This window comes from Gadus chalcogrammus, chromosome 16, assembly GCF_026213295.1.
Source record: "Gadus chalcogrammus isolate NIFS_2021 chromosome 16, NIFS_Gcha_1.0, whole genome shotgun sequence".
Taxonomy (NCBI): domain Eukaryota; kingdom Metazoa; phylum Chordata; class Actinopteri; order Gadiformes; family Gadidae; genus Gadus; species Gadus chalcogrammus.
The window spans coordinates 31,213,652-31,240,383 of NC_079427.1; the positions used below are offsets into that span (position 1 = coordinate 31,213,652).

The window sequence follows — 26,732 nt, forward strand, 5'->3', positions numbered from 1 at the left end:
TATCAACCCATTGACTGTGCTACGAGACGGTCAAGGACACTGGATCATTGTTATACTCCGTTTAAGGGTGGATACAAGGCCCAGTCTCTTGCTACTGTAGGGAAAAGCGACCATGCTGCTATCTTCCTCTGGCCATCGTATGTCAACAAACTATGAAGGGAACCCCCGACGACGAGACAGGTGCGTCGGTGGACGGACCAATCAAAGGACAGCATGCGAGTAGCACTCCACAAAGCACTTTGGGGTGCGTTCAAGAACTGCACTGTAGATATTAACACTGACATTGATGTGCTCACTGAGAATTTCGTTGATATTATCTCCACAACCACAGACATGCAGGTGCCCAAAGGGACTGTTAAAATATATGTAAACCAGAAACCATGGATAAATAAAAATACCCGGAATGCCTTAAAACACATACGGCTGCATATAAATCAGGATTGGAGACTGGCAATATGGATGATTACAAAGCAGCAGCATACAATGTTAGAAAGGTAGTGAAGGATGCCAAGAGGGAATATGGGGAGAAGATGTCCAAATTCCAGCAAGGGGACCTCAGGAGCGTATGGCAGGGGCTAAAAATCCTGATGGACTACAAACCCCCGCCCCCCTCCTCTGGAGGTGCAAGTAAGGAGTTGGTTGATAACCTCAATACTTTTTTTGCACGCTTTGACACCTGCCAAGGGGCCATTGCACCAGGGATTGAGAGTGGCGGAATAGGAGGGAGCGGAGGACCACTCGTTCTCTCTGAACACGATGTCAGGAGGACATTTAGGCCCTGTCCACACGAAGCCGATTTCATCGCGAAACCGCAAAGGTCTTGTACGGTTCGGCCTTCCGTCCACACGAAGCCGGCGAATCCGCTGACCGAAACCGTAAACTTCTGAAACCACCCTCGGAGGTGGTTTCAAATCTACCCGGTTTCGTTTTGGATTCATGTGGACGCCTGAAACCGACTGAAACCGTAAACCATGACTTCATCGCCCCACCCCTCGACCCTCTAGCCAATGACTGTTAAGCCCGCGGAGTCTCAGAACTCACAACAACAAAGATGATGGCGGACTACAGCCTTGTAATCGTTCTGCAGCAAAACATGTCCCTTGTTGGGTTGCTAAGCCATTATTTATTGAGACTGTTGACTGACTGTTTGTTTGTGTTGCAAGTGGTTCGGGGGGCAGCCTTTATGCGCATGCTCGCCTCTTATTTATTTTTCTTCTGGATTTCTGTGGCAGAAGCAGCGACCCTTATGGGCCTGGCATGTGTACTACAGCGTTTCTACAGATCTATCCGGTTTTGCTTGACTCCGTCTTTACGGAGATACTCCGAAACCGGATAGATCGAAACCGGAATGGTTTCGCCCATTTCGGCTTCGTGTGGACGGGGCCTTAAGCCTTAAGTTTTATTTATTTCTTATTGCTTATGTTTATTTATTTATTTATTTATTTATTTATTTTTTCCACAATGTCTTGTTTTTTAAAAAAAATGTATGATGACTATATGCTCTGTAAGGTGACCTTGGGTGTTTTGAAAGGCGCCTCTAAATTAAATGTATTATTATTATTATTATTATTAAGCTGGTGAACGCCAGGAAGGTTTCAGGACCAGATGAGATAGCGGGGTGGGTTCTCAAGGTCTGCGCCGATCAATTGGCACCAGTGTTCACGGCTTTATTCAACCTGCCCTGGCACAGTCCATAATCCCCACATGCTTTAAAAGGTCTACCATCATCCCCATACCCAAAAAGCCTAGACCATACGACTATCGCCCAGTGACACTTACCTCTGTGGTGATGAAGTGTTTAGAGAAGCTGGTCAAGGCCCACATCTGCTCCTCACTGCCCAACACCCTGGACCCTCTACAATTCGCGTACCGGCCCAACAGATCCACTGAGGATGCCATTGCTCACACATCGCACACTGTCCTATCACACCAGAACAAGAGTAAGGGGAAAGTGTTGAACTATGTGAGACTACTATTTGTGGACTATAGTTCAGCCTTTAACACTATCATTCCCTCCACCCTCATCAAAAAGCTCAGGAGCCTGGGGCTGAACGACCCCCTCTGCAGGTGGATCCTGGACTTTTTAACAGGGAGACCTCAGGTGGTGAAAGTAGGCCGGCACACCTCATTCTCCCTCACCCTCAACACAGGGCCCCCCCAGGGCTGTGTTCTGTCCCCTCTGCTGTACTCCCTGTACACACACGATTGTGCAGCCACCGCGGATTCAAATACCATCATAAAGTTTGCTGACGACACCGTAGTGGTAGGCCTAATCCACAACAACAATGATTTGGCCTACCTGGAGGAGGTGATCTGCCTGACACAATGGCGTCAGAAAAACAATCTCCACCTCAATGCAAGCAAAACTAAGGAGATGCTGGGGGACTTTGGGAGGACGCAGGTGCGGGACTACACTCCTTTAACCATAAATGGGGCCCCTGTGGAGAGGGTGGATACATTTAAGTACCTCTGTGTCCAGATCACCGATGATCTGATGTGGTCTACCCACCTGGACACCGTGGTAAAGAAAGCCAGACAGAGACTGTTCCATCTCAGGAGGCTGAAGAAATTCAGAGCCTCCAAACCAGTCCTGCAGAGCTTCTACACCTGCACCATCGAGAGAATGCTGACTGGGAACATCACCGCTTGGTATGGGAACACCACCATGCAGGACCTTAAGGCTCTGCAGAGAGTGGTGCGTTCAGCTGAGTGTACCATAGGGGGGCCACTCCCTAATCTAGGAATTATTTATATCAAGTGGTGCAAGGGCAGGACCACCAACATACTGAAAGACCCCAGCCATCCAGGCTACGGACTATTCTCTCTGCTCCACTCAGGGAGCAGATGCCGCTCACTGGTGGCAAAGACTGAGGGACTCAGGAAGAGTTTCTACCCCCAAGCTGTCAGGTATCTAAATGGTACTGATTAAGCCCTTTATAGCAACTGCACTTATATATTTACTTAAGTAACCTTTTTTATTCCTATTTGCAATAACCCTCTGACATCTTGAATGTATTTACTGTTCTGTTATGTTTGTTATGTGACTATTTAGCATGGAGCCGACTGAGAACATTTCACTGCAATTTATTGTGTATGTGAGTTTTGTGACAAATAAAATCGGAATCTGAATCTGCAATGCTGAGAGAATGCTGGAGAGTCGAGAAAAAGAAGACTAAATATGCAAACATGTTAAGTGCAATCTAACAACTGCACGCAGGCCTATGGCATGTAAAAATAAGACTGTTTTTATTCTGAGGCTCAATCAATTTCACCTGACCGGCTGTCCTGATCATCCCTGAGGTCGGGGGATATTGTTTAACAGTCTATGTTTAATGGATTTGCCTTCTATGTGTAAAAACTGTTGGTTTATTTTTATTGATCCCCTTGTGTGGGAAGGTGTGGGTCTAGGCTATATTCTCGCCTTGCTAATTTGTAAAGGCCATTGTATTGCCTTTGGGCCGATATGAAGTTAACTGCACTGCACCCATTCCTTGATTTGTTCTGCCGCGGCACTCCAAACAATTAATTTTGTTCCAATGTTCATCCAATCCGCTCCAATAGTGGTCCTGCATTGAGTTTAAATCCATCTCTAACGAATAAATTGTCCAGTTTTAAGTTACATAGAGTATTTATAGATACCCAGGCATGTTAAATAAGTGCATGCCCCACCGCTCGTAACACACTTGTAAAATGCAGTCGTCAATTGATGGAATGGGTTATTTCATACATCATCACAACCAAAATTTGGAATTAATCAAATAAATTACAAATAAATAATATTGAGATAATTCATGAACCTCAAATTCTGAAAGTAGGACTTTGGAGAAGTCATGGCTACTTTTTGGTTGAACATATTTGAACAAAATATTTATGACCCCCCCAATGTTGACCTAAAGTTGGCGCCACTGATTGGTAGACTGTCGGAATGGCGGTACTAAAACGTGTTGGAATGGGGGCATGTCGGAATGGTGGCATGTCGGAGTGGGAGCATGTCGGACTGGCAGAATGTCGGATTGGCAGCATGTCAGAATGGTAGCATATAACCAACTTCAGGCTGCAGCTAAACTCACCAATGCACTGAACCACATCTCAACTTGGCTAATTAAATCATGCCTTCAACTTAATACATCGAAAACAGTCTGCATGTCATTCTCAAAAAAGCAATGTAGCATTCCGGACCCAGCCATAATACTATCAGGAAAAAAATTGCAAGTTGTCTCTGAGTTCAAGTATTTAGGCCTCCTAATCGACTCTCAGCTGTCCTTTAAATGTCATGTAAAAAAATGTCAAAGGGTTAAGTTCAACTTACCGAATTTTCGCTTTATTTTAAATTAAATGACCAGACCACTGACGCAGACAAGATATGTATCAATGCTTTGAAAATGTCACATTTCACATACTTTTTGAAGAGAAAGTTCCCTTAGCCATTCTCATTTACAGCATCACACGAATGGAATTCAGTACCAGGACATATTTGAGAAATTAGTTCTTACCGTTCCTTTTCATCACAGCTGAAAATATGCCTTTTTAATAAACAGTTATGTGAACATTAGGACTGCAACTTATCTCTTATGTGCTCCTGTCATGTCTTCTGCTCCTGTCTTAATAATAATAATAATAATACATTTAATTTAGAGGCGCCTTTCAAAACACCCAAGGTCACCTTACAGAGCATATAGTCATCATACATTTTTTAAAAAACAAGACATTGTGGAAAAAATAAATAAATAAATAAATAAATAAATAAACATAAGCAATAAGAAATAAATAAAACCAAAACAAAACAAAAAAACAATCAAAACAGTGATCAGTTAGACGTTGTGTGCGAGCTTGAACAGGTGAGTTTTGAGTTGTGACTTGAAGGTTGTAATGGTGTCTGACTGTTTTATGTGTGGGGGGAGGGAGTTCCAGAGCCTGGGTGCTGAACAGCTGAATGACCGGGCACCCATTGAAGTGAGTCGTGATGTGGGGATACATAGTAGTCCAGCAGAGGTTGAGCGGAGGGAGCGGGAGGGAGTGTATTCTTGGAGGAGGTCGCAGAGATAACTGGGGGCTAGGTTGTGGAGAGCTTTGTAGGTGAGGAGTAGGGTTTTGTATTGGATGCGGTAGTGTACTGGGAGCCAGTGAAGTTGAATGAGGACAGGGGTGATGTGGTCAGATGATTTGGTGCGGGTGATGATCCGGGCGGCTGAGTTCTGAATGATCTGCAGTCTGTTGATGAGTTTGGTGGGGAGTCCGGTGAGGAGGGCGTTGCAGTAGTCTATGCGTGATGTGACAAATGAGTGAACTAGGATTTCAGTGCTGGATTGGGTCAGTGATGGGCGGAGTCTGGCGATGTTGCGGAGGTGGAAGAATGCAGTCCGGGTGATGTTGTGAATATGGGGTGCGAATGAGAGGGTGTTGTCCAGGATGACGCCGAGGCTCTTGACTTTGGAGGAGAAGGGTACTGGGAATCCATCGATAATTATGAGTGGAGCTGGGGTGTGTTGTGATTTAGTGAGGGTGGATTTGGATACGATGAGCAGGGCCTCGGTCTTGTTTCCATTGAGTTTCAGGAAGTTCCTGCTCAACCAGCTCCGGATCTCTTCCAGGCACGTGATGAGGGAAGTGGGGGGGATGGCAGCGGTGGGTTTGGTGGAGATGTAGACCTGTGTGTCGTCAGCGTAGCAGTGAAAATGGACCCCATGGTGACGGAGGGGTGTGCCCAGCGGGAGGAGGTAAGTGGTGAAGAGGAGTGGACCCAAGACTGACCCCTGGGGGACACCCAGTGAGACACCTGAACACCCAGACTTGTGGTTGCTTAGTTGAACAAATTGTTGACGGCCGGTGAGGTAGGATGTAAACCAGGAGAGTGCAGCACCAGTGATCCCAATACCAGCTAGGCGGTCCAGGAGCAGAGGGTGGGAGATGGTGTCGAATGCTGCGCTGAGATCGAGGAGGATGAGAATGGTGAGTAATCCAGAGTCGGCTGCAAGGAGGAGGTCGTTGGTGATTTTGACTAGGGCTGTTTCAGTGCTGTGTTTTGGACGGAAGCCAGATTGGAACGGTTCGTGGAGATTGTTAGTGTCGAGGTGGGACTGTAGTTGTGCGGCAACCACCCTTTCAAGTGTTTTGGAGATGAAAGGGAGATTGGAGATGGGCCGGTAATGGTTAAGGTCAGTTGGGTCAGCACCAGGTTTTTTCAGGATGGGAGTGATGGCAGCCAGCTTGAGAGTGGGGGGTACAGTACCAGTAGTGAGGGAGGAGTTAATTATGTTGGTGATCATGGGGGAGATGGACGGAAGACATGCTTTGACAAGGGAGGTGGGAAGAGGATCGAGCTGACAGGTGGTGGTTTTGGCTTTGCGGATGAGTTCTGAAACGGTCTGTTCTGTTACTAGGGTGAAGTCAGAGAGGGAGCTGATGAGAGGTTGGCCAGAGGTGATCATCCAGGGTGGGTCATCAGAGGGGGTGCGAGATGAGGCCAGTTGTTGGTGAATGGTGTTGATTTTAGAGCTGAAGAAGTCAAGGAACGCAGTGCATTGGGTGGTGGAAATGTCTGGAGGGAGAGATTTAGGAGGCTGAAGTAAGTGGCTGACTGTTGAGAAGAGGACTCTGCTGTTGCCTGTCTTGTGCTGTGCATGTTAGTATCTAAATTAATGTGTTGGTGTTGCATGTCTGTGCATTATGCTGCTATATATGTTTGTGCTGCATGTTTGTGCTTTATGCCGCTATATATGTGCTTTTATTATAGGTGTGTTTGCCCTGTTCTAATCTACTGCTTTGTGCACTTTCCTACAATGTTTGATGCACGCTGTGTTTTATTTGGCTGCTTATTTCATTGTCTGTTTGCTATTGTCTTTCAATTAAATCTTACTATGTGTTACTGTATCTTCTTGGTCACCTTTGTTGTTTTTAATCTTTGTTTATACAATCATTTTATTTCTGTAATTTTAGGTTGCCTTTTGAATATCTTGAAGGGGACAACATATGTAAATTAGCCTCTTAGGTTAACTCTGGCTCACTTACAGTTTGACTGTTGATTAGTGTGCAATGTTCCTGAAATAAACCAATAAATAAATACTGCATTTAACATCGTTCTCAGCTCATGCTACTCTCCAGATGTGCCCATCATGCTCATTAATTTCTGATGGAAGGATCCTGATCTAACATTAGTTCTGATAAGTTGCTATTTTCTCCCAGTAGGAACCCCTCAGATGATTCTAGATAGCGATGTCGAATATATTAACGGGCTCTTCTGTACCCTTTGCCCCAGCATGACTTTGTTCTCTATGTGCGTCCATTTAACTGATGCGCCTGTCAACTTGTCATCATTATCTCTAATTTACAGTCCGTTTATGGCCCATCCAGCTCACAAACATACACACACGCAAGCGCTCACACCCACACAAACACACAACACACACCAACGCACACACACACACACACACACACACACACACACACACACACACACACACACACACACACACACGCACACACACACACACACACACTGTGTGTTTAGGACGGTGGTGATTAACAGGGCCCTCCCACCTTTATAAGGAGCAGAGGACCTCCCTTCTCCAGACACAGACATGGAGACCTACAGGTTGATCACCTCCCTCTCCCTCATCCTGCAGCTGCTGTCCCGGGTCAGCTCACCCGCTACAGGTAGGCCGTACAGCCAACACCATCCCATTGGTAACAGCTATGTCGGGGCTGTGGTCAGCGAGGCTACTAAAGAATTCTGAGATTGTTTTATTCATGGTGGAGGATTCACGAGGGACTGTAGCTAAAACCGCAGTAAGAATTCTTTAGACAGTAGAACTCTCCATGGAGAGATCACTTTAGATCAGGGTTCTGTAGGAAATGCCGTACTGAGTGCTTAGGGACAGAACCCTGATTGGCTGAAAACTTACTGCAGGAACATGAAATCACACTGTGGATCAAGTGTTGGGGACAACCGCCAGACCCTGTTATATGGGGTCCACATTGATATTGCTTCTCTAACGATTGTTCTTATTCCTCTGATTGCCTGTAGATACATAACCTTGTACGTCAGACATAATTGTTGAAGACCAAATCACCATTCTCCAAACCATTGTTTGTAACCTGTACTGTTTGTAATAATTATACCATACTATCTATACTTCCCAGTCTGGTAAAATCTGATGCTGTTAGTTTTGATGGCCATCTGAGTAACACTGATGTTAAAATGATAATATTATTATAATTATAATGATTATTATCACCATTAATATCCGTTATTTCCCCTGGCTCTTGTGGCTCTGTTCTAGCCCACAGCATTAAGCAACATAAGTTAATTATTCACTTATTAAACGCCAGGAAGGTTTCAGGACCAGATGAGATAGCGGGGTGGGTTCTCAAGGTCTGCGCCGATCAGTTATCAAATGGTTCATTAATCAGCTCAGTACAGAGGAGCACAGTGCCTCTCTTATCTCTCTCTCTGCCTCTCTTCGATCCGTTAAGACAGCCTCATACAGGTGTCTTACCAGCCTCTGAAAGCCTCCTAAAGGTGTCTTACCAGCATCTTAAAACATCTTAAAGGTGTCGAACAAGCCTCTTAAAGGTGTCTTACCAGTCTCTGCAAGCCTCTTAAAGGTGTCGAACCAGCCTCTTAAAGGTGTCTTACCAGCCTCTGGGGGCTCTAAGAGGAGTATTAGTGGTGTAGTAGAAGATGTAGAGGTGTAGCAGTAGTACTAGAGGTGTAGCATTAGTACTAGAGGTGTAGCAGTAGTACTAGAGGTGTAGCATTAGTACTAGAGGTGTAGCAGTAGTACTAGAGGTGTAGCAGTAGTACTAGAGGTGTAGCAGTAGTACTAGAGGTGTAGCACTATCATTAGAATTGTAGCATTAGTACTAGGGGTGTAGCAGTAACACTAGAGGTGTAGCAGTAGAACGAGAGGTGTAGCAGTATATGTAGAGGTGTAGCAGTAAACTAGAGGTATAGCAGTACAACGAGAGGTGTAGCAGAGGTATAGCAGTAGTATTAGAGGTGTAGCAGTCTGACTATTGGTATAGCAGTTGTCGTGACTTATTTTGCGGTTCATCAAAATATTCACGGTCTTTTGGGAGTGTGGCTTTTTAGATACGCTCGCTCCTTTGATTCCAAAAATAAAAGTCAGGGATCGTCCGTTAGCTTTACGGTATTTATTTCACCGAAAAAAGAAAACATGAAGGATCAACACAAACCTTTTCTAACATATTGTATATATCAAAGGGGCTTTCAATGAGCGGTTATAAATACACACAGCCCAGGTGCGCTTCATTAACTCAAATACGGCATCCTGAGCATGTCAAATGCAAAACATGTTTTTACTAAATGAAAACAGATAAAACAAACAATTAACACAAATAACCAAGCCAAAACCATCTTGCATATTAATAAATAAATCAAACATTATGTCAAACCAAAAAATGCAGTAGTACCAGAGGCAGTGGCGTAACATCATGGGGGGCGCCACCAGAGGGCGCCCCCGCCACATTTGCCGTCCTGGGAGATATATATATATATTTTTTTCCTACATGGGCCCCTGACGCCGTCTGGGCCCTGTTGCACGTCGATATTTACGCCACTGACCAGAGGCATAGCACTAGAACTAGAGGTGTAGCATTAGTACTAGAGGTGTAGCAGTAGTACGAGAGTTGTAGCAGTAGATGTAGAGGTTTAGCATGAGTACCAGATGTGTTGCAGTAGTACTAGAGGTGAAGCAGTAGTACTAGAGGTGTAGCAGTAGTGCTAGATGTATAGCAGTAGTACTAGAGGTGTAGCAGTAGTACTAGAGGTAAAGCAGTAGAGCTAGAGGTATCACAGTATATAGCAGTAAACTAGCAGTATGTGTGGTGGTGTATTGGTAGAAATAGAGGTCTAGCAGTAGTCCTAGCAGTAGATGTGGTGGTACTAGAGGTGTCGCAGTAGTTCTAGATGTGGTGGTGTAGCAATAGTACTAGCCGTATATGTGGTGGTGATGCGTGTCTGTTCTCTGTGATGCAGTGGAGGAGAGCCCAGAGTTCTGGAGGTCTCAGGCCCAGCGGACCCTGCAGGCTGCCCTGGACCGGACCCCCAACACCAACGTGGCCAAGAACATCGTGTTATTCCTGGGAGACGGTCCGACCAGAACAAACACACACATACACACACTGTTTTAGGGGGTCCGACCAGAACCAACACACACACACACACACACACACACACACACACACACACACACACACACACACACACACACACACACACACACACACACACACAGTTTTAGAGTGTCCGACCAGAACCAATACACACTCATGCATGCTCATTGTTCATGTTCTAGAGCAGGGGTCGGCAACTAAATTGTCTTTTACTCAAGTACGTTTTTTTTTCCAGACAGTAGGTGGCGGGCCAGAACATTATCAAAGGCTAGTTCAAGGAATTTATTAATGAAAGTGCATCTGGAACTGAGACGCAGGCCCGTCATCTGGCTTAGTCATATGCCTACCAAGCACTAGATGACTCTTAAAAGACGTACATATAAAGAAGTGTATGCCATAATCACATGTCATGCCTGATCACGTTGGGTAGAGGTGTTGCTGCACTCTCTCCAGACAAAGCAGCGATCATCAGCAGTTCTAACTGGAGAGAAAGTAAAATCTGCGAGCTGCTGAACATGTGTGTTGTGTATGTAAGTGGATAAAATAAGATTCATAGCGTGCTTTTAATCCACTTCCGTGTATCGTTCTTCCTCCAATCTGGTACATGCGTATTATATGAACAACTCTGGTGGCATAGTGCCACTACCTCGGCAGAATGGGTATTGGTATACCACAATGTGAGAGAAGGTGATCCAGTCATATTAAACAAAGATGTTGAAAGATGATGCGATCTACGAGAGAGACGCAGAGGAACCGTCCTTACGAGGCTTTTGTCGGGATAAAAAACCCTAACCTGTCCCTAACCCAAAAGTGGTCAGCAAAAAAGAGAATATGTCGGTGTTTTTGCACTGATAGTTAATCGCGTTTGTAGCCTACACACAGACGTCATCTCATTCTTGCATGCGGGTGTCTTCATTCATAAAAAAATTAATTAATTCGGGAATATGCAAATTATTCTAAAGAGGTCTATACTCTGTGCGCAGCCCCACCTTCTCCAGTGAACCAAGAAAAACCGCGCCGTGACGAACGGGAGATTTTACCCCGGTTCTACACAGGAAACTTGAAATAAGACGGGGAAATCGCTGCGTGCCAAGCCTCAACCGAACCGGCTTGGCAGCGTAGAAAGGCCTTATGCTGGAGAGAGGGCAGTAGTGCGCACCTAAAAAAGCAGCCAACCACTCTTAAAACACTTCATGCACGGCAACACAACACAACACACACTACGGTGGGTGCTGCTGACTGAGTGCACGCACAACACACACACACCATGGCGGGTGCTGACTGCGCGCACACACACGCACACGCAGTGGTGGGTAGAGAGTACTGAAAATCTATACTCAAGTAAAAGTAAAATTACTTCCTTCAAAATCTACTTGAGCAAAAGTAAATTTTCCAATTGGAAAACCTACTTGAGTAAGAGTAAAAAAGTTCTTTGTTATAAAGTTACTAATTGCAAGCTACTTTACATTTTTGTATTGGAGTGCTTGGATCAGTGAAAAAGACATAACGTGTTTGAATGCGTGAGTGAGTGAGGGAGAGAAAGAGATGAACACTTATGGCGCATTTCCGCTGCAGGGTGCGGTATGGTTCGGTTCGCAAAGGTGCGGTACGGATTGCGTTTCCACTGCCAAAAGTGGGCGTGACCCGGACTGAGCCGTACTCGTTTTGCCCTCGTCTTCAGTACTCCTCCGTTAGGGTACTGAGACGCCTGAAAGGGTGCCGGAAAATTCGAGCTACACACCCCCTCCGTTGATTGGTCGACAGAATCGTCACTTCCGGGCGACGTGGGGATAAAAACGAACAAACAGTATCCTCAAGGTATTATTCTTTACAATGAACATGTTGCGTAAAATGCTTGCTTGGGCGAAAAAGGAGGTGGAGACGTTCCTCTGCATTCTTGGGGAGGTAGCTCTTGGTTTAATGTGTCGCGTTCAACTTTTCCATTGTTTTTATTGTACACTGTGTCACGCTGCTATGATGTCACGATGTTTACGTAGCTGCCGCGGCGATCGACATCCGGCCTACCATAAAGGGTACTGTCGGCGGTGGAAACGCGACCTCAGAACTGAGCTGGGCTATACCGCCCCCTCCCTACCGGACTGAGGCGAACCGAACCGTACCGCACCCTGCAGTGGAAACGCGACATTAAAACATTTCTTCACAAGTTGCTTCATTGTGTGTATTGTTCATTAAACATACATAGGCCTACAACAATATGTACAACAAAAAAAGAAATTTAATTTTAAACTAATTTACACCAAGCTCTGTGCATGGGACAATAGGCAAGAGCTTCGTTGGAACACAACCAATTAAAGACAAACAAGACTGGCTTGGTTAGCTGATTGGCCAACCAGATTTGTTTTGACGTGATTGCGATCCAGCCTACGCATAGCATGCACGCAGACTCACAGAGCCAGACACAACAATGACGAACAAGTTCCTGAGTGGTCTGCAGAATACAGAGCCTGTGTAACATACTAACTTTAGAATTATATAAACTCTACGTGGGCCATAACCCCGCACCCCCTGGCGAAAATATCTTCCTGTGCGTCTGTATCCATGCGATTCTAGTCCCAATGTAACTGTCAACTCGTCTCCTCGGCTATGGAATCAAAACAATGTTGCAGCCTAGGGAGAGCGTCGCTAACGTGTACGCTTGTATTACAGTCAACGAAGATAGTGTCTTTATCAAAACACTCATTTGATTGAAGTCATAATGGAATATATAATTGAGTAAAGAGTAGAATTCTAAATCAAATATTTACTTGAGTAAGAGTAAAATTACAGAAACTTGAAAAGTACTCGTTACCCGAAAAATTTACTTTTTTACTCATTTACGTTACTTGTAACGCGTTACTACCCACCACTGCGCACACGCACATATACACACACCATGGCGGGTGCTGACTGACTGCGCACATACACAAACCTCCGTTCCTAGCCTACTCACCGTCAGACTCACTACTCACTGTAGGCGAAGTAGCCTCATCAGAGACTCTACTTGCGTTAAACAGCAAAGTCTCAGAGCTAAATCCTTTGTTGGACCTTTCTATACGTGCAGTATCACACAAAAATACGTAATGTCGGGTCACCATGGTTGTTGTAGTAGAGGGGGGTTCCGTTTAATTTAATATTGGATAGTTTCCAATAACTCCCGCTCAGCCCTTTGCAGCTTATGCGTGCCCGTGACGAGTGTGTCTCTAACCTTCCGGGAGTAGAAGCAGGATTTGATACAATGAAGTTCAAGAACGGTTGTAAAACAAAAATAAGTTCACTGTTACCGGCCCTTTACATTTAAACGAAAAGATATAGATATTCGATATTCCAATTTTATTTTTTTAAATCATATAACTTCAGAATAATCTGGCGGTCCAGATATTATGTCTGGCGGGCCAGTTATGGCCTGCGGGCCGCCAGTTGCCGACCCCTGTTCTAGAGGGTCCGAAAGGAACCAACACGCACACTTTTCATCTTTTAGAGGAACCATCACACAGTTTGTTTTAAAGGGTCAGACCAGAACCAACACACACACACAAAGTTTAAGAGGGTCCGACCAGAACCAACACACACTCTTCATGTTTTAGAGGGTCTGACCAGAACCCAAAACATATTGTTCATGTTTGAGGTGTCCAACAGGAGGCAGCCCAACACGAGAGCACTCACATCACATCCGTTCCTCCATCACATCCTTTCCTCCATCATTGCAGACCATCGTACAATTCTAAGCAATACTTTGCTAGAGGTTCACCTGTCGCTGCAGACACAAGCATGCACCCACACACGCGCATTCTCACACAAACACACTAAACTATGACCAACACACACCGCAAGTTAATCACATTCTCATTGTTCAAGAAAGATTGTAGGTAATAAAACAAATAGTTTTTTTGTGTGTGTGTGTTTTGTGTGTGTTTGTGTGTGCTTGCGTTCCTGTGTGTGTGTGTGTGTGTGTGTGTTTGCGTTCCTGTGTGTGTGTGTTTGCGTTCCTGTGTGTGTGTGTGTGTGTGTGTGTGTGCGTTCCTGTGTGTGTGTGTGTGCGTTCCTGTGTGTGTGTGTGTGCGTTCCTGTGTGTGTGTGTTTGCGTTCCTGTGTGCGTGTGTGCGTGTGTGCGTGTGTGCGTGTGTGCGTGTGTGCGTGCGTGTGTGCGTGCGTGCGTGTTTGCCTGTGTGTGTTTGCCTGTGTGTGTGCCTGTGTGTGCGTGTTTGTGTGTGCTTGCGTTCCTGTGTGTGTGTGTGTGTGTGTGTTTGTGTGTGCATGCCTGTGTGTGTGTGTTTGCCTGTGTGTGTGCCTGTGTTTGTGTGTGCGTGCGTGCCTTTGGGTGTGTGTGTGTGGTTCAGGCATGGGAATCACAACGTACACGGCAGCTCGTATCTTGAAGGGCCAGCTGCAGAACCAGAGCGGGGAGGAGACCGTCACCAACATGGATACCTTCCCTTATGTTGGCCTGGCTAAGGTACGCACACACACACACACACACGCACACACGCACACACGCACACACGCACACAGACAGACAGACAGACAGACAGACAGACAGACAGACACATGTATCTGTAGTGGTCCATGCATGGAGCCTGGCTCCCACTCAGACCCTCTGAGATGTTCCAGCTCTGGGGGCTGCTTTCTGTCCAGCAGGGGGGCGTAGGGGCTGTGAGTCTGGGTATGTGGGGCCTTCTCTGTGAGTCTGGGTATGTGGGGCCTTCTCTGTCCACCAGGACGCTGTCTATAGGAGCCAGTGACAGAGCAAATCCTGTGTTCTCAGCACAACATGCATCGTGTGCGAGGGTCAACCCGTGGTACGATGTGTGTTTCCACACTGAGCTGGTTGTGTAGATTGTTACAAACTGGCTCAGCATATGTGACAAGGAGGGGAGACAAGTCAGGTTGAAAGTGTTAAATGAAGAGGTTTTATTATAACTTAACCAATCATATCTACCAAAAGCATGAGGTGTGGAGAGTAGTGGCATCAGTGGTGAATGTAGTGCATGGATGAGTGAGACGTGTGTGCTGCTGTTGAGTGTAAAAGGAAGCCATCAAAAGAACCAAGAACCAACAACCTGTAGCAGCGTGGAGCCTAGGAGAGAGAGAGAGACAATGAGACCAGGCTGGCTTATATCACCTTGGGTAGAGGCCTAGCCAGGTGTGAGCAACTTGCCCTAACGACCCTCCCTTTCAGCCAACTCCTGCAGGAAGTAATCAGCTGCCGAAAGGGAGGGGTCGTAACACCCCCCTCCATAAGAACGAGGTTCCACCTCGTGTTATAAATCAAACAAAGTGTCAATATGTCCCAAACTGTCATGGTTGATACGTTACCAATAACTGACAGTCAGTACCGCCCTCCCTCCAGGCTGCATCCTCCAGCACATCCCTCCATCCTCACCAACCCAGCAGCCTTGGTACCAAAGGAGCATTTTAAGGGAATGAAGAGCCGAGAGATGAGCAGAGGAGAGCATGGAAATGAGAGACAGCATGAATAATTAGACTAAGGGTCCACAGGTGCCCGAGACAGGGCATCTGCAATTACATTGTCAGTCCCCTTAATGTGTCGGATGTCTAAGTTATATGGCTGCAGGAACAAAACACCAAAACAAACTCACGTAAATGCATGAATCAAAATGGCCAAACCAATTCCAATCAACCCAACCAACCAACTCTTTACCATACCAACCAACTCTTTACCATACCAACCAACTCTTTACCATACCAACCAACTCTTTACCATACCAACCAACTCTTTACCATACCAACCAACTCTTTACCATACCAACCAACTCTTCACCATACCAACCAACTCTTCACCATACCAACCAACTCATCACCATACCAACCAACTCATCTCCATACCAACCCACTCATCTCCATACCAACCAACACATCTCAAAACCAACCAACTCATCTCAAAACCAACCAACTCATCTCAAAACCAACCAATTCCCCTCTAATTAGGATTCGACGGACTACGGACTACGAACGACGGACTACGAACTACGAACTACGAACCTACGGACCTACGGACTACGGACCTACGGACTAAGAACTAAGAACCTACGGACTACGGACTAAGAACCTACGGACTACGGACTAAGAACCTACGGACTACGGACTACGAACTACGGGGATACCAAACACTGAAATGAACTGAGTCAAAGCGCCAACCACAGCTTTTGCTGTAATGCTGCGAAGTGGGTAAGCAGCAGGATACCTGGTAACCTGACACATTACAGTCAGCAAATATGTGTGTCCAGATTTGGACCGAGGTAGGGGCCCCACACAATCAATAATCAAATGCTCAAATGGGGATCGGCTGTAGAGGAGCAGGTTTAACAACCTGATTTGGCTTGCCAGTGATCTGACAGGTATGACACGTCTTAACGAAAAGAGCAACGTCTCTCTTTAAGCGTGGCCAGAAGAAATGTTGCAATATACGGTGGTAAGTTTTACGGACGCCAAAATGACCTGCCACGTCACCATGTGATGTCTGGAGCACTTTATTGCGACTGTTTGTAGGGACAACAACTTGGAAGATTGGCTCTCCTACAGATGCATCACCATGTGACAGCCACGTCCGAACCAATAGCCCATTTAGGAGGAAATAGCACTGGGCAGTATCCCTCACCTCTGATGCTGGCACAACTTGGTCAAACAGCTCCATTAAAGAGGAATCAGCCTTCTGGTCTGCCACTAGCTCAGCCTGTGAAGGTTCCTGGATGAAACTCTCCACCAGGGAAGCCATCCTCAAAAACAAATCAGCCTAACAAGTTACCACTCTTGACTGAGACACGCCGAAAACCCAAAACCTGAGGTAACAGGTGAACAGGAGCCCCACCCCTATCCTGATGTTAACTACAACCATTAAAACTAGCTAACTAACTTGCACTAGTCTTCGTGCAGTTAATGGTGGGGGGTACTTATGCACGCGAAACCAGCGGTGTGAAGAAGGCAACCAGAGGACTGGCAACCCTCTCCCAACCCTAGAGGTGCTCCCGAGCTAATAGCTCTACCCACCTTCGCCGCCACCTTAATTGATCACCACGAGTCCCCTAGAGGAACCCGCTACCAAACCTAACAGGGTGTAGAAACTCCTGCTCCAACAGATACCAACATACCCCAGGTAGGGCTAACCGCAAAGCCCCAGTCAAATCTAATCACCCTCACCACAAACTGAAATGGACCAAATACCTCTCCTTGAAATTCCTACAAGAAATAACCAGCACTGACAACAACCTGACATTTCCCCTCCCAGAACAGTTGATGATAACCGCAGCACAATCAGCTATGTCCAACAACAAGTAGTGTACACTCCAACAAAGCAAACCAAAAACCATTGTCTGCAAGAGGAGGAAGCACACACCAACCTAAACCGGGCCAATTTACCAGTAGTCAAAATTCAAGCTATTTTAATCCTAGTAAATTGTTCCCGGACGAGCCCCCACTTATGTTACGACCGGCCTAGGGGAACCGGACATAACAAATGGTGCTCCCCTCTTTTCCCACTCCCAAGGACGACCAGGCACACAGGGCTGCAGTCCAGCATAAGCTGATTTATTCAATTGATGTAGTCTCGGGGTGAGCCTAGCCAAAACAACAAACAAAACAATCTAACCCCAAAACTAACTTCCCTAACAGACAAACCAAAGAAAGCAAAGTTCACAGGATTCTTACTGACTCCCTACATGATAAACAGGAGAAAACAACGATAAACAAAACAAGCTACTCACCCCTACGAATATCTGGACTGCTTAAGTTTTATCATAACAAAACACAATACAACATAATGCCACATAGTAAGCCTGGTGCAGTTGGGAGCAGGGTCAAGGAAAGGATGTCAGATGTCCTCGCGAGCGACGGGGGGATGGACCAGTGTCTTACGTTGCTGCTGGATGAGAGGCCGCCATGGGAGACCCCAGATGTCAGCCTCAGGGATCTGGATATGGAGGACCACTATGTCCCTACTCCCAAGAAAGCCGTCTTGGCCACGGTGACGGGGTTGAAGGAGCCGCCGCCAAATACAGTCAACGCTTTAACAGCAAGAAGAGGTTTAATGTCCGTTACCAACACCATTAGAGACAGTGGAGATGTCGGTGGTCGAACAAGCAGACCAAAGGCGTCTGTGAACTATAAGGAGCCCGGCCTAACGTGCACAACAAGGAAAAACTTTGTGGCCTTCGACGACAACAAAAGGATGTCAGATGTCCTCGCGAGCGACGGGGGGATGGACCAGTGTCTTACGTTGCTGCTGGATGAGAGGCCGCCATGGGAGACCCCAGATGTCAGCCTCAGGGATCTGGATATGGAGGACCACTATGTCCCTACTCCCAAGAAAGCCGTCTTGGCCACGGTGACGGGGTTGAAGGAGCCGCCGCCAAATACAGTCAACGCTTTAACAGCAAGAAGAGGTTTTATTATAACTTAACCAATCATATCTACCAAAAGCATGAGGTGTGGAGAGTAGTGGCATCAGTGGTGAATGTAGTGCATGGATGAGTGAGATGTGTGTGCTGCTGTTGAGTGTAAAAGGAAGCCATCAAAAGAACCAAGAACCTGTAGCAGCGTGGAGCCTAGGAGAGAGAGAGAGACAATGAGACCAGGCTGGCTTATATCACCTTGGGTAGAGGCCTAGCCAGGTGTGAGCAACTTGCCCTAACGACCCTCCCTTTCAGCCAACTCCTGCAGGAAGTAATCAGCTGCCGAAAGGGAGGGGTCGTAACAAGATAATGTCGAGTTTGTGTCCATACTGAGCTGGTTGTGTAGATAATGTGGAGTGTGTGGCCAGACTGAGCTGGTTGTGTAGATCATGTGGAGTGTGTGTCAATACTGAGCTGGTTCTGTAGATCGCCCTCCTTCATGCATCGTGTGTGTGAGTGTGACTTTACTAATGTGAGACAATGCACATGTTATTGTAAGTGCCTTAAATGTGTAAATAACCTTAATTATGACTCAAGCCTGTACATGTGTGTGGGTCTGTGTTTGTGTGTCTATGTGTGTGTGTGTGTTTGTCTGTGTGCTTGCGTGTGTTTGTGTTTGTGTATGTGTATGTATGTGTGTCTGTGCATGTGTGTGTGTATATATTTGGATATGTGTGTGTGTTTGTGTGTTTTTGTGTCTATTTGTGTGTGCATGCCTGCATGCATTTGTGTGCATGTGCTTGGGTGCATGCGTGTGTGTGTGTGTGTGCCTTCGTGCATCCGTGTGTGCTTGTGACCCCTTTCAGACCTACAGCGTCGACTTCCAGATCCCGGACAGCGCTGCCACGGCGACGGCCTACCTGTGCGGAGTGAAGACCAACTTGAACACCATCGGCGTGAGCGCGGCCGCCCGCAACGGCGTGTGCCGCTCGCAGAAGGGCAACGAGGTCACCTCCATCCTGCGCTGGGCCAAAGATGCCGGTCAGACCTTCACTCATTCATCTCCTCATTGTGGATTCTGGTCATCTAGTATTTGTTGCCTCCGCTACTAAAATTGTGTGTTACTGAGACCCCACTTCCCTGCATGTTACTTGTGTCACCTAATTAATGAAGACACTCACAAGGGCAAGTATCTGTGGTCGGCAATGCAAAATGCAGAGAACATTTATTATTCTGCCCAGTAAGTATTTAGTAAGTTATCAACTGATATTAAATATAATAAATAGATAAAAACAATCCAGTACCAAATAAGATATTGACTAATATTAAATATAATAAATAGATAAAAAACAATTCAGTACACCTACTCTAAATATTTACTTAAATAACTATTACAGTATACCCATTCAAAATTGGTGGCCTAATGCCCAATCACACTCTCACTCACGCTTACTATAAGCTCTGCAATAAATATGCAATTACAAAACAACTCAACCATATAAATAGCAATACCAACAATACAATCAGGATTCTATTTTTACAGTCCTTTGATTCTTTTCAGGATAGATGTGAGTGGATTCAAAGTTCAAAACATGTATGATGACTTAATTGTCCCGCAAGAGTTCAATACCGTTTCGGCAAGCGGCTGTGCGTGTTAGCGGTATGAATGTTTAATGCCGGACAGTCCAGAAGGAGTTCCTCTTTCATGTGTGCATGTGATGTCAGGATGACAATGTAATAAAACTGGAACCCAGTACCAGGATGGTCTGAAGAGATGGGTCACCGAGATGTCTGTGGATGGCAGGGCAAAGAGCGTCGTTCTGAAGGTAGGGTAAACCCAGGGCTGGCTGCTACACTGCGGTCAAGTCAGCCGTCATTCGTGTATCCGCGGTTAAACCAGCCGTCACACAAATCGTCGTGCCCCTTTACTCTAAACAGCTTTTGTAAGGTATCTCGCAATGTTTTCAAAATATAAGCCTTCACCTACTTGTGTGGTTGAACAACCTGCTCATTGGCGGTACCATCTTCCCCCACAAGAACATCCATAAGCTCACATGGCAGTCACTTAGTGGTAGGACAATCAACCAAATCGACCATATCATTAATGGTAAATGGCGTAGGTCACTGCAAGATGTTAGAGCTTACCGCAGATGCCTATAGCGACCATCACCTAATCGCTGCCACCATTAATCTCAAGGCGAATAAGTCAAACCCAAAAAGCCACCAGCAGAAGACATGTACAAACTCCAGTATCCAAAGAAAAACAAGGAGTTTGTGTTGGAACTCAGAAACCGCTTCAGCATGCCAGAGGCTTCCTCTGAAATGTAAGAAGAACCCACCATAAACAGGAAATGGAATAGTATCAAGACCATATACTCCAGGAAGTACTCAACCTCCCTGAGCAAGTACAACCAGCTAACATCACAACAACAGAGGATACCCTGGAAATCAAACCAACCCCCCTGACTCTGCTGAGGTTAAAGATGCCATCCAAACCATGTAGAGTGGCAAGGCATGTGGCATTGATGCCATTCATGCTGAAATGCTCAAGGCCGACATTCCAACATCAACACGAGTGCTGACGGACCTATTCGAAAACATTTGGAACAGTGACACCATCCCTGAAGACTGGTCCAAAGAAATTATTGTCAAAGTTCTCGAGAAAGGCAACACTAAGAACTGTGACAACTGGCGTGGAATCACCCTTCTATCTGTTCCAAGCAAGGTGTTCTGCAGAGTCCTTGGAGACATGGAGACAGCCATTGACACCAGGATTAGACACAAGCAAGCAGGCTTCAGGAAGGGAAGAGGATGTATGGACCAGGTCTTTGCTCTGTGTAACATCATAGAACAGTGCTTGGAATGGAACACACCCCTCTTCATCAACTTCGTGGACTTCAGGAAGGCTTTTGATAGTGTCCACTGAAACACCCTCTGGAAGACACTGCACTCCTATGGAATACCATCAAGGATCATCTCAATCATAAAAACATTCTATGAACATTTTGAGTGTAGTGCCATCATGGGAAATTAACTCTCTGAGTGGTTTTCCGTGCATTCCGGCGTGAGACTGGGGTGCATCATCTCCCCTTTCCTCTTCCTGGTCAACATAGACTGGATCACAACCAACTCCACAGCAGAAAGACCCAGAGGCATCAAGTGGACTCTGTTCTCCCAGCTGGAAGTTCTTGACTTCGCTGATGATCTTGCTTCCTATCAACCAACCAGTACAACATACAGACTAAAACGGATAGGCTGAACAACTTTGCCAGACAAGTTGGGCTCAGTATCAACACTTCCAAAACACAAGTGATGTGTGTCAACTCCATCCCCACTGCACCCATCCTTGTAAATGAGGACCCACTGGAGTTTGTGGAAGATTTCACCTATCTGGGCAAGGCTCAGGGTGCCTTCACCCAACTCTGTCCCATCTGGAGATCAAAACAATACAGCCTTAAAACAAAGATGCTCCTATTCAACAGCAATGTAAAGTGTGTTCTGCTGTACGGTTCAGAGAGCTGGCGGGTTGTCAAAACATGAGGAGAATGGAAGTGTTCCATAATGGATGCCTCAGAAGAATATGCCAAATCTTTTGGCCTAATAAGATCTCCAACAATGACCTGTACAAAAAAAACGGAAATCTGGAGCATCACCAAGGAGATTACGCACAGACGCCTGAGATGGCTAGGACATGTGTTGAGGAGGGAGCAGGACTGCATCACAAAGGTCGCCTTAAGATGGACACCACCAGGCAAAAAAAAAGCTGGGGGGCCAAAAACCACCTGGCGCAGAACTGTGACACAAGAGCTGAAACAGATGAACCTGTCATGGGGAGAGGCCCAACATGCTGCCAGGGACCAAGTGGAATGGAGTGCTCATTGAAGCCTTATGTCCCATAGGGGACGAAGAGTAGTAGTAGTAGTAGTACATTGTGTGGTATAATTGTGTCTATAGGCGCGTTCATTGTCCTGGTGATAACGAGACAGCTTGCCAGTGATGACGGTCAAGCTTACGCGTGTTCCCGACAGCAAACGTTCATGTGTACTGCGGTGGGAATCTAAAAGTTCTTCACAGCAGTCAAATAAATATATCCAATAAAAAAAAGTCTGAACTAAACAGAACGCCTTTTTCCTTGTAGCATATCACCTACTATCCTTTTGCTTTTATTAATGAGAAGCACATTGTATTGCCACTGTATGGAAGGCTGCACTTGCCCTTATCTAGTGCTGGTTTACCAGTACACAATGTTTAAAACTGAGCAAAGTCGATGCCAACAGACGGTTACAACTTCAAACATGAGTAAAGTATGCGATATATTGATCGATTCTTTTATATTGAGTAAAACGTTGATGTTCCGCCATGTTCATGCCCATCACTAGTAAACCCTACGTCACCAACTGCCAACTCTGTTATCAAAATCTGGCCCCTGTTGACGAACGGAAGTAGAATCATAAGAGTGTCATAAGGTGTCATTCACAAGAAATTTCCAACGTTGCGAAAATGTTTTCCCCCCATCATTTCCAGCAATTTGAACACACTATATACTTCACTTCAAAGTGCTAACAATGCAATTTGCAACGGCCAAAATATACATACGTGAGGTTTTCAAAGGACATTTTCTCCAAAACTATACAGTAAAATCACATGGTTCATGTATAGTTTTTGAGAAAAGGTATTTTGAAACCTTACATATGCATATTTTGGCCGTTGCAAATTGCATTATGTTAGCACTTTGAAGTGAGATATAGACAAAATGATACATAAGTTCCGGGACTGATTGATATGACTATACTAATCGTTGTACTGACTAGGGTCGATTGAAACTCTTTTCAGTTTAACGTCTTTTTCAAAATTGACTTTACGGATACAAATAATTTCATCATGTGATCAACAACTCACAGTTACAAGTGTAATTTAATACATATGTTGGATGATCGCGCTGTTTTTTTTAACTTTGAACGTAAGTTGACATTTGTTTCAAACGCACCGCCTAGTCGGGACATTTGAAACACATATGCGGGACGAATGAAACAGCATATTTTAAACAGAAACTTATTCTTGTTTGTATGAAACATAACGGACAACATACTAGTGTACTCGTCATTGCTTAAATTTCACATGATTTCTCATAATGTAAATAGGTCAAAACATTTTTTTTTCCTGCGAGTAATTGTCAAGATGCACATTTCAATTAAAACTCACCTTTCTTGCTTTATACCAGTTGGACGACTACATTTTCATTTGATTTACTTATTTCCCTGTCCTAAGTCATGTTCAGGGATACATAGTTGAACATCCTGTTATTTATTTTAAACAAACTGCTGACGAGCGGCAGCGACTATACTGGCACTTCAACCTTTTTTGCCTCTTAACTTCAAAACTCTGACATTGCACACTTTAGGACAGGTTTAAGTACTAATTCATCTGTTGTATTGTCATATTATTATGCCATGAAACAAAAAACACAACTGTTTATTACAAACAAAAACTACCGCACAGAAGATATTACTTGCCGCACACAAAAACAGGTTCGCGGGGATAACATTTGAACGGTATCACGTCATTGCACAAAATTTCCTGGGGCTGGTCAGTCTTGCGTATTTACGAAATTTGACGTGAAAGACTTTTTCGAGGAAATCGCTGTGTTTCAATCGTCCCGTGTTTTAATCGACCCGGCTCTCCACTACTTGCAAACAAGGAACCATGTGATTTTACTGTATAGTTTCGGAGAAAATGTCATTTGAAAACCCTTGTTTGTTGTGGACGTTTTCACGCCGATCTGGTAGCGATTGCAGTGATCCACACAAACACACAAACGTAGGTGAAGGCTTATATTTTGAAAACGTTGAGAGATACCACATAATGGCTGTTTAGAGTATGAGCGCACAAAGATTTGTGTGACAGCTGGCTTGACCGCGGATGAACGAATGACGGCTGACTTGACCGCAGTGTGCTGCTACGCGTCAGTCTGTTACCAGGGAAACCGCAAGCCAGAACATCTTCTCGCTGAGTAGACGGTTTCTCCGACGGTTTCAAAGAGATATTAAGTTTAAATAGATGCCCACAACTAAAACAGTTTTCAAAACTAAAGGTTGTAGTACGACCATATAGAGGCCATGCTTATATGGAACACGTTTTGGGGCTCTAGAGTAAATAATGGAGACACTATTGAAATTGTTGCAAACAAAATAATGGATAGCCCTATTGAAAATAGGTCAAATAAAAGTACCTCAAAAATAAGAAGACATATATTTTTCAAAACTAAAGGTTGAAGTAAGACCATGTAGAGGCCATCCCTATAAGGAACAAGTTTTGGGGCTATAGAGTCAATAATGGCAACGCTAGGCTATTGAAAATGTTGCCAAATAAAAATTATCAAAAATAAGAAAATATATATTTTTCAAAACTAAAGGTTGTAGTAAGACCATATAGAGGCCATCCCTATATGGAACAAGTTTTGGGGCTCTAGAGTCAATAATGGCGACGCTATTGAAATTTCAACATTGTGGTCGTTTTCCATTTTGCACTTTGCAAAATGGAAAAGCTTGCGGGGGAAAGCCGACAGCTCATAGAAGCCAATGCAATTCACCGTTCGCTAAAGACGGCTCGTTTGGATGAAAACAAGGTTGTAGCTGGTTCTCTACTACATTTAGCTAGATGTGTCATTTGTGTCGCAACGATGTTTCACTGATGATCTATTGACCCGCAAACTCAGAATCTTCCAATTATTTTCCATCTTTACGGAAGTCCAGCTGATTAGATGATGGAGGAACGATAAACGACAAACGACCGCGGATCACTCAAACGATTACCCGTCTACTGCCCGATATACCAACATATTTCCTATGGCCTTAGTAACGTTATCGTTCGCTTCCTAACTGCGTCATACACTTTTTCGTTCTTCCGTTGAATCTTCTTTGTTTACTCTCTCCGTTCTCACCAAGCCCCAACCGCAGCGAGTTCTAGCAGCATCCAATGCGGAAGTGACAAACATTGTAGTAGCACCGGGTGGCCACTACGAGGTGGTACCAAGAGTGAACAATTCTTCGTTGACTCACTTGTTAAACAGGCCGTTTTCCCAGTCTTATTAAACCTATTTACAGCCTGGTCCAAAAAACGATTCTAGTCTGTTTAGATCATATCGCCATGACAACACTGAGGGGGGTGATATTTTTTTAGCATGCTAGTTTTTATTTTATGGAGGTTAACATTTATGAATAATTAGGGGCGCGGCCTCTTGAGTGAACGCTAGCCGCTGACCCTCACCTTGACTCAGAGGCTAGTTTTCAGGATAAGCATGCTATCTCTGTCATCTTGACCTCGACTGCATTCATTCCTATTGTACATTCAGGTGCCAAGATGCCTTGCTCTGCGGTAAACTATACCAACCGATCGATGAGCTTGGGGCTAATTCGGTGTATGTCACCTAGATGGGTGTATCTCCCTCCCCCCGACTTCACATCAATGCACTTTTTTGGTTCGAGGAAATGAGGCGGAGTCAAACTTTGACATGCAGTTGGAATAATTGAGGTCTGCCCGGATGCTACATCCATTTTATATACTATCTGGTACTCACACGCACCACCGTTACCCCTGGTTACCCTACGTTCGGTCCAAGCGTACCCCCGTTACATTTTGATTCAGTCATTATCAATTGGATAATTCATTATTAAAAGGATGGATTTATGTATTAATTCATTATTTATTAATGTCCTTGTTCATTCATGTTTTTTTTCACGTTTTATTGTGCAGTCCCGGGCTGCATGACCTTGTCCTCCCTGAACCCTGTTTGGAGGTCAACCCACTGACTGGGCTTTGATTCATGAGAGCCCTTAAATAATAACCGTCTGTAATCAGTGATTAATGGTTAACTGCTGATTGTGGACCGAAGCAATAATCTGCATCACTGAGCCTAGTCCTCTGGGGCAGGATTGGACCGATTTAACATCATTTGGATCTTTACCTTTCCCTTAAACGTGAGCTATGGACCTGGTCTTGGGGTCTCTGTGGGGTCCGGTCCCTTAGAGCTGTGGACCTGGTCTTGGGGTCTCTGTAGGGTCTGGTCCCTCAGAGCTGTGGACCTGGTCTGGGGGTCTCTGTGGGGTCTGGTCCCTCAGAGCTGTGGACCTGGTCTGGGGGTCTCTGTGGGGTCTGGTCCCTCAGAGCTGTGAACCTGGTCTTGGGGTCTCTGTGGGGTCCGGTCCATCAGAGCTGTGGACCTGGTCTGGGGGTCTCTGTGGGGTCCGGTCCCTC

The 26,732-nt window shown here is 45.3% G+C and overlaps 1 protein-coding gene and 1 long non-coding RNA gene across 2 annotated transcripts in view; one reads left to right on the plus strand and one right to left on the minus strand.

Moving 5' to 3' along the window:
- The first annotated feature begins 455 nt into the window (after nt 1-455).
- Nucleotides 456-26,732, plus strand: part of LOC130405706 (alkaline phosphatase-like) — a 33,386-nt gene continuing 7,109 nt past the window's right edge. Inside the window, exons 1-6 of the mRNA XM_056610875.1 lie at nt 456-627; nt 1,803-2,711; nt 7,570-7,653; nt 9,998-10,111; nt 14,472-14,587; nt 19,346-19,520. Coding sequence (XP_056466850.1) covers nt 456-627; nt 1,803-2,711; nt 7,570-7,653; nt 9,998-10,111; nt 14,472-14,587; nt 19,346-19,520 — 1,570 coding nt within the window. The remainder of the gene's footprint in view (nt 628-1,802; nt 2,712-7,569; nt 7,654-9,997; nt 10,112-14,471; nt 14,588-19,345; nt 19,521-26,732) is intronic.
- LOC130406089 (uncharacterized) lies at nt 14,997-18,841 on the minus strand. The gene is made up of 3 exons (XR_008904414.1): nt 18,004-18,841; nt 15,448-15,526; nt 14,997-15,208 (listed from the first exon to the last, which is right to left on the minus strand). It is a non-coding gene; the product is annotated as an uncharacterized LOC130406089 (long non-coding RNA).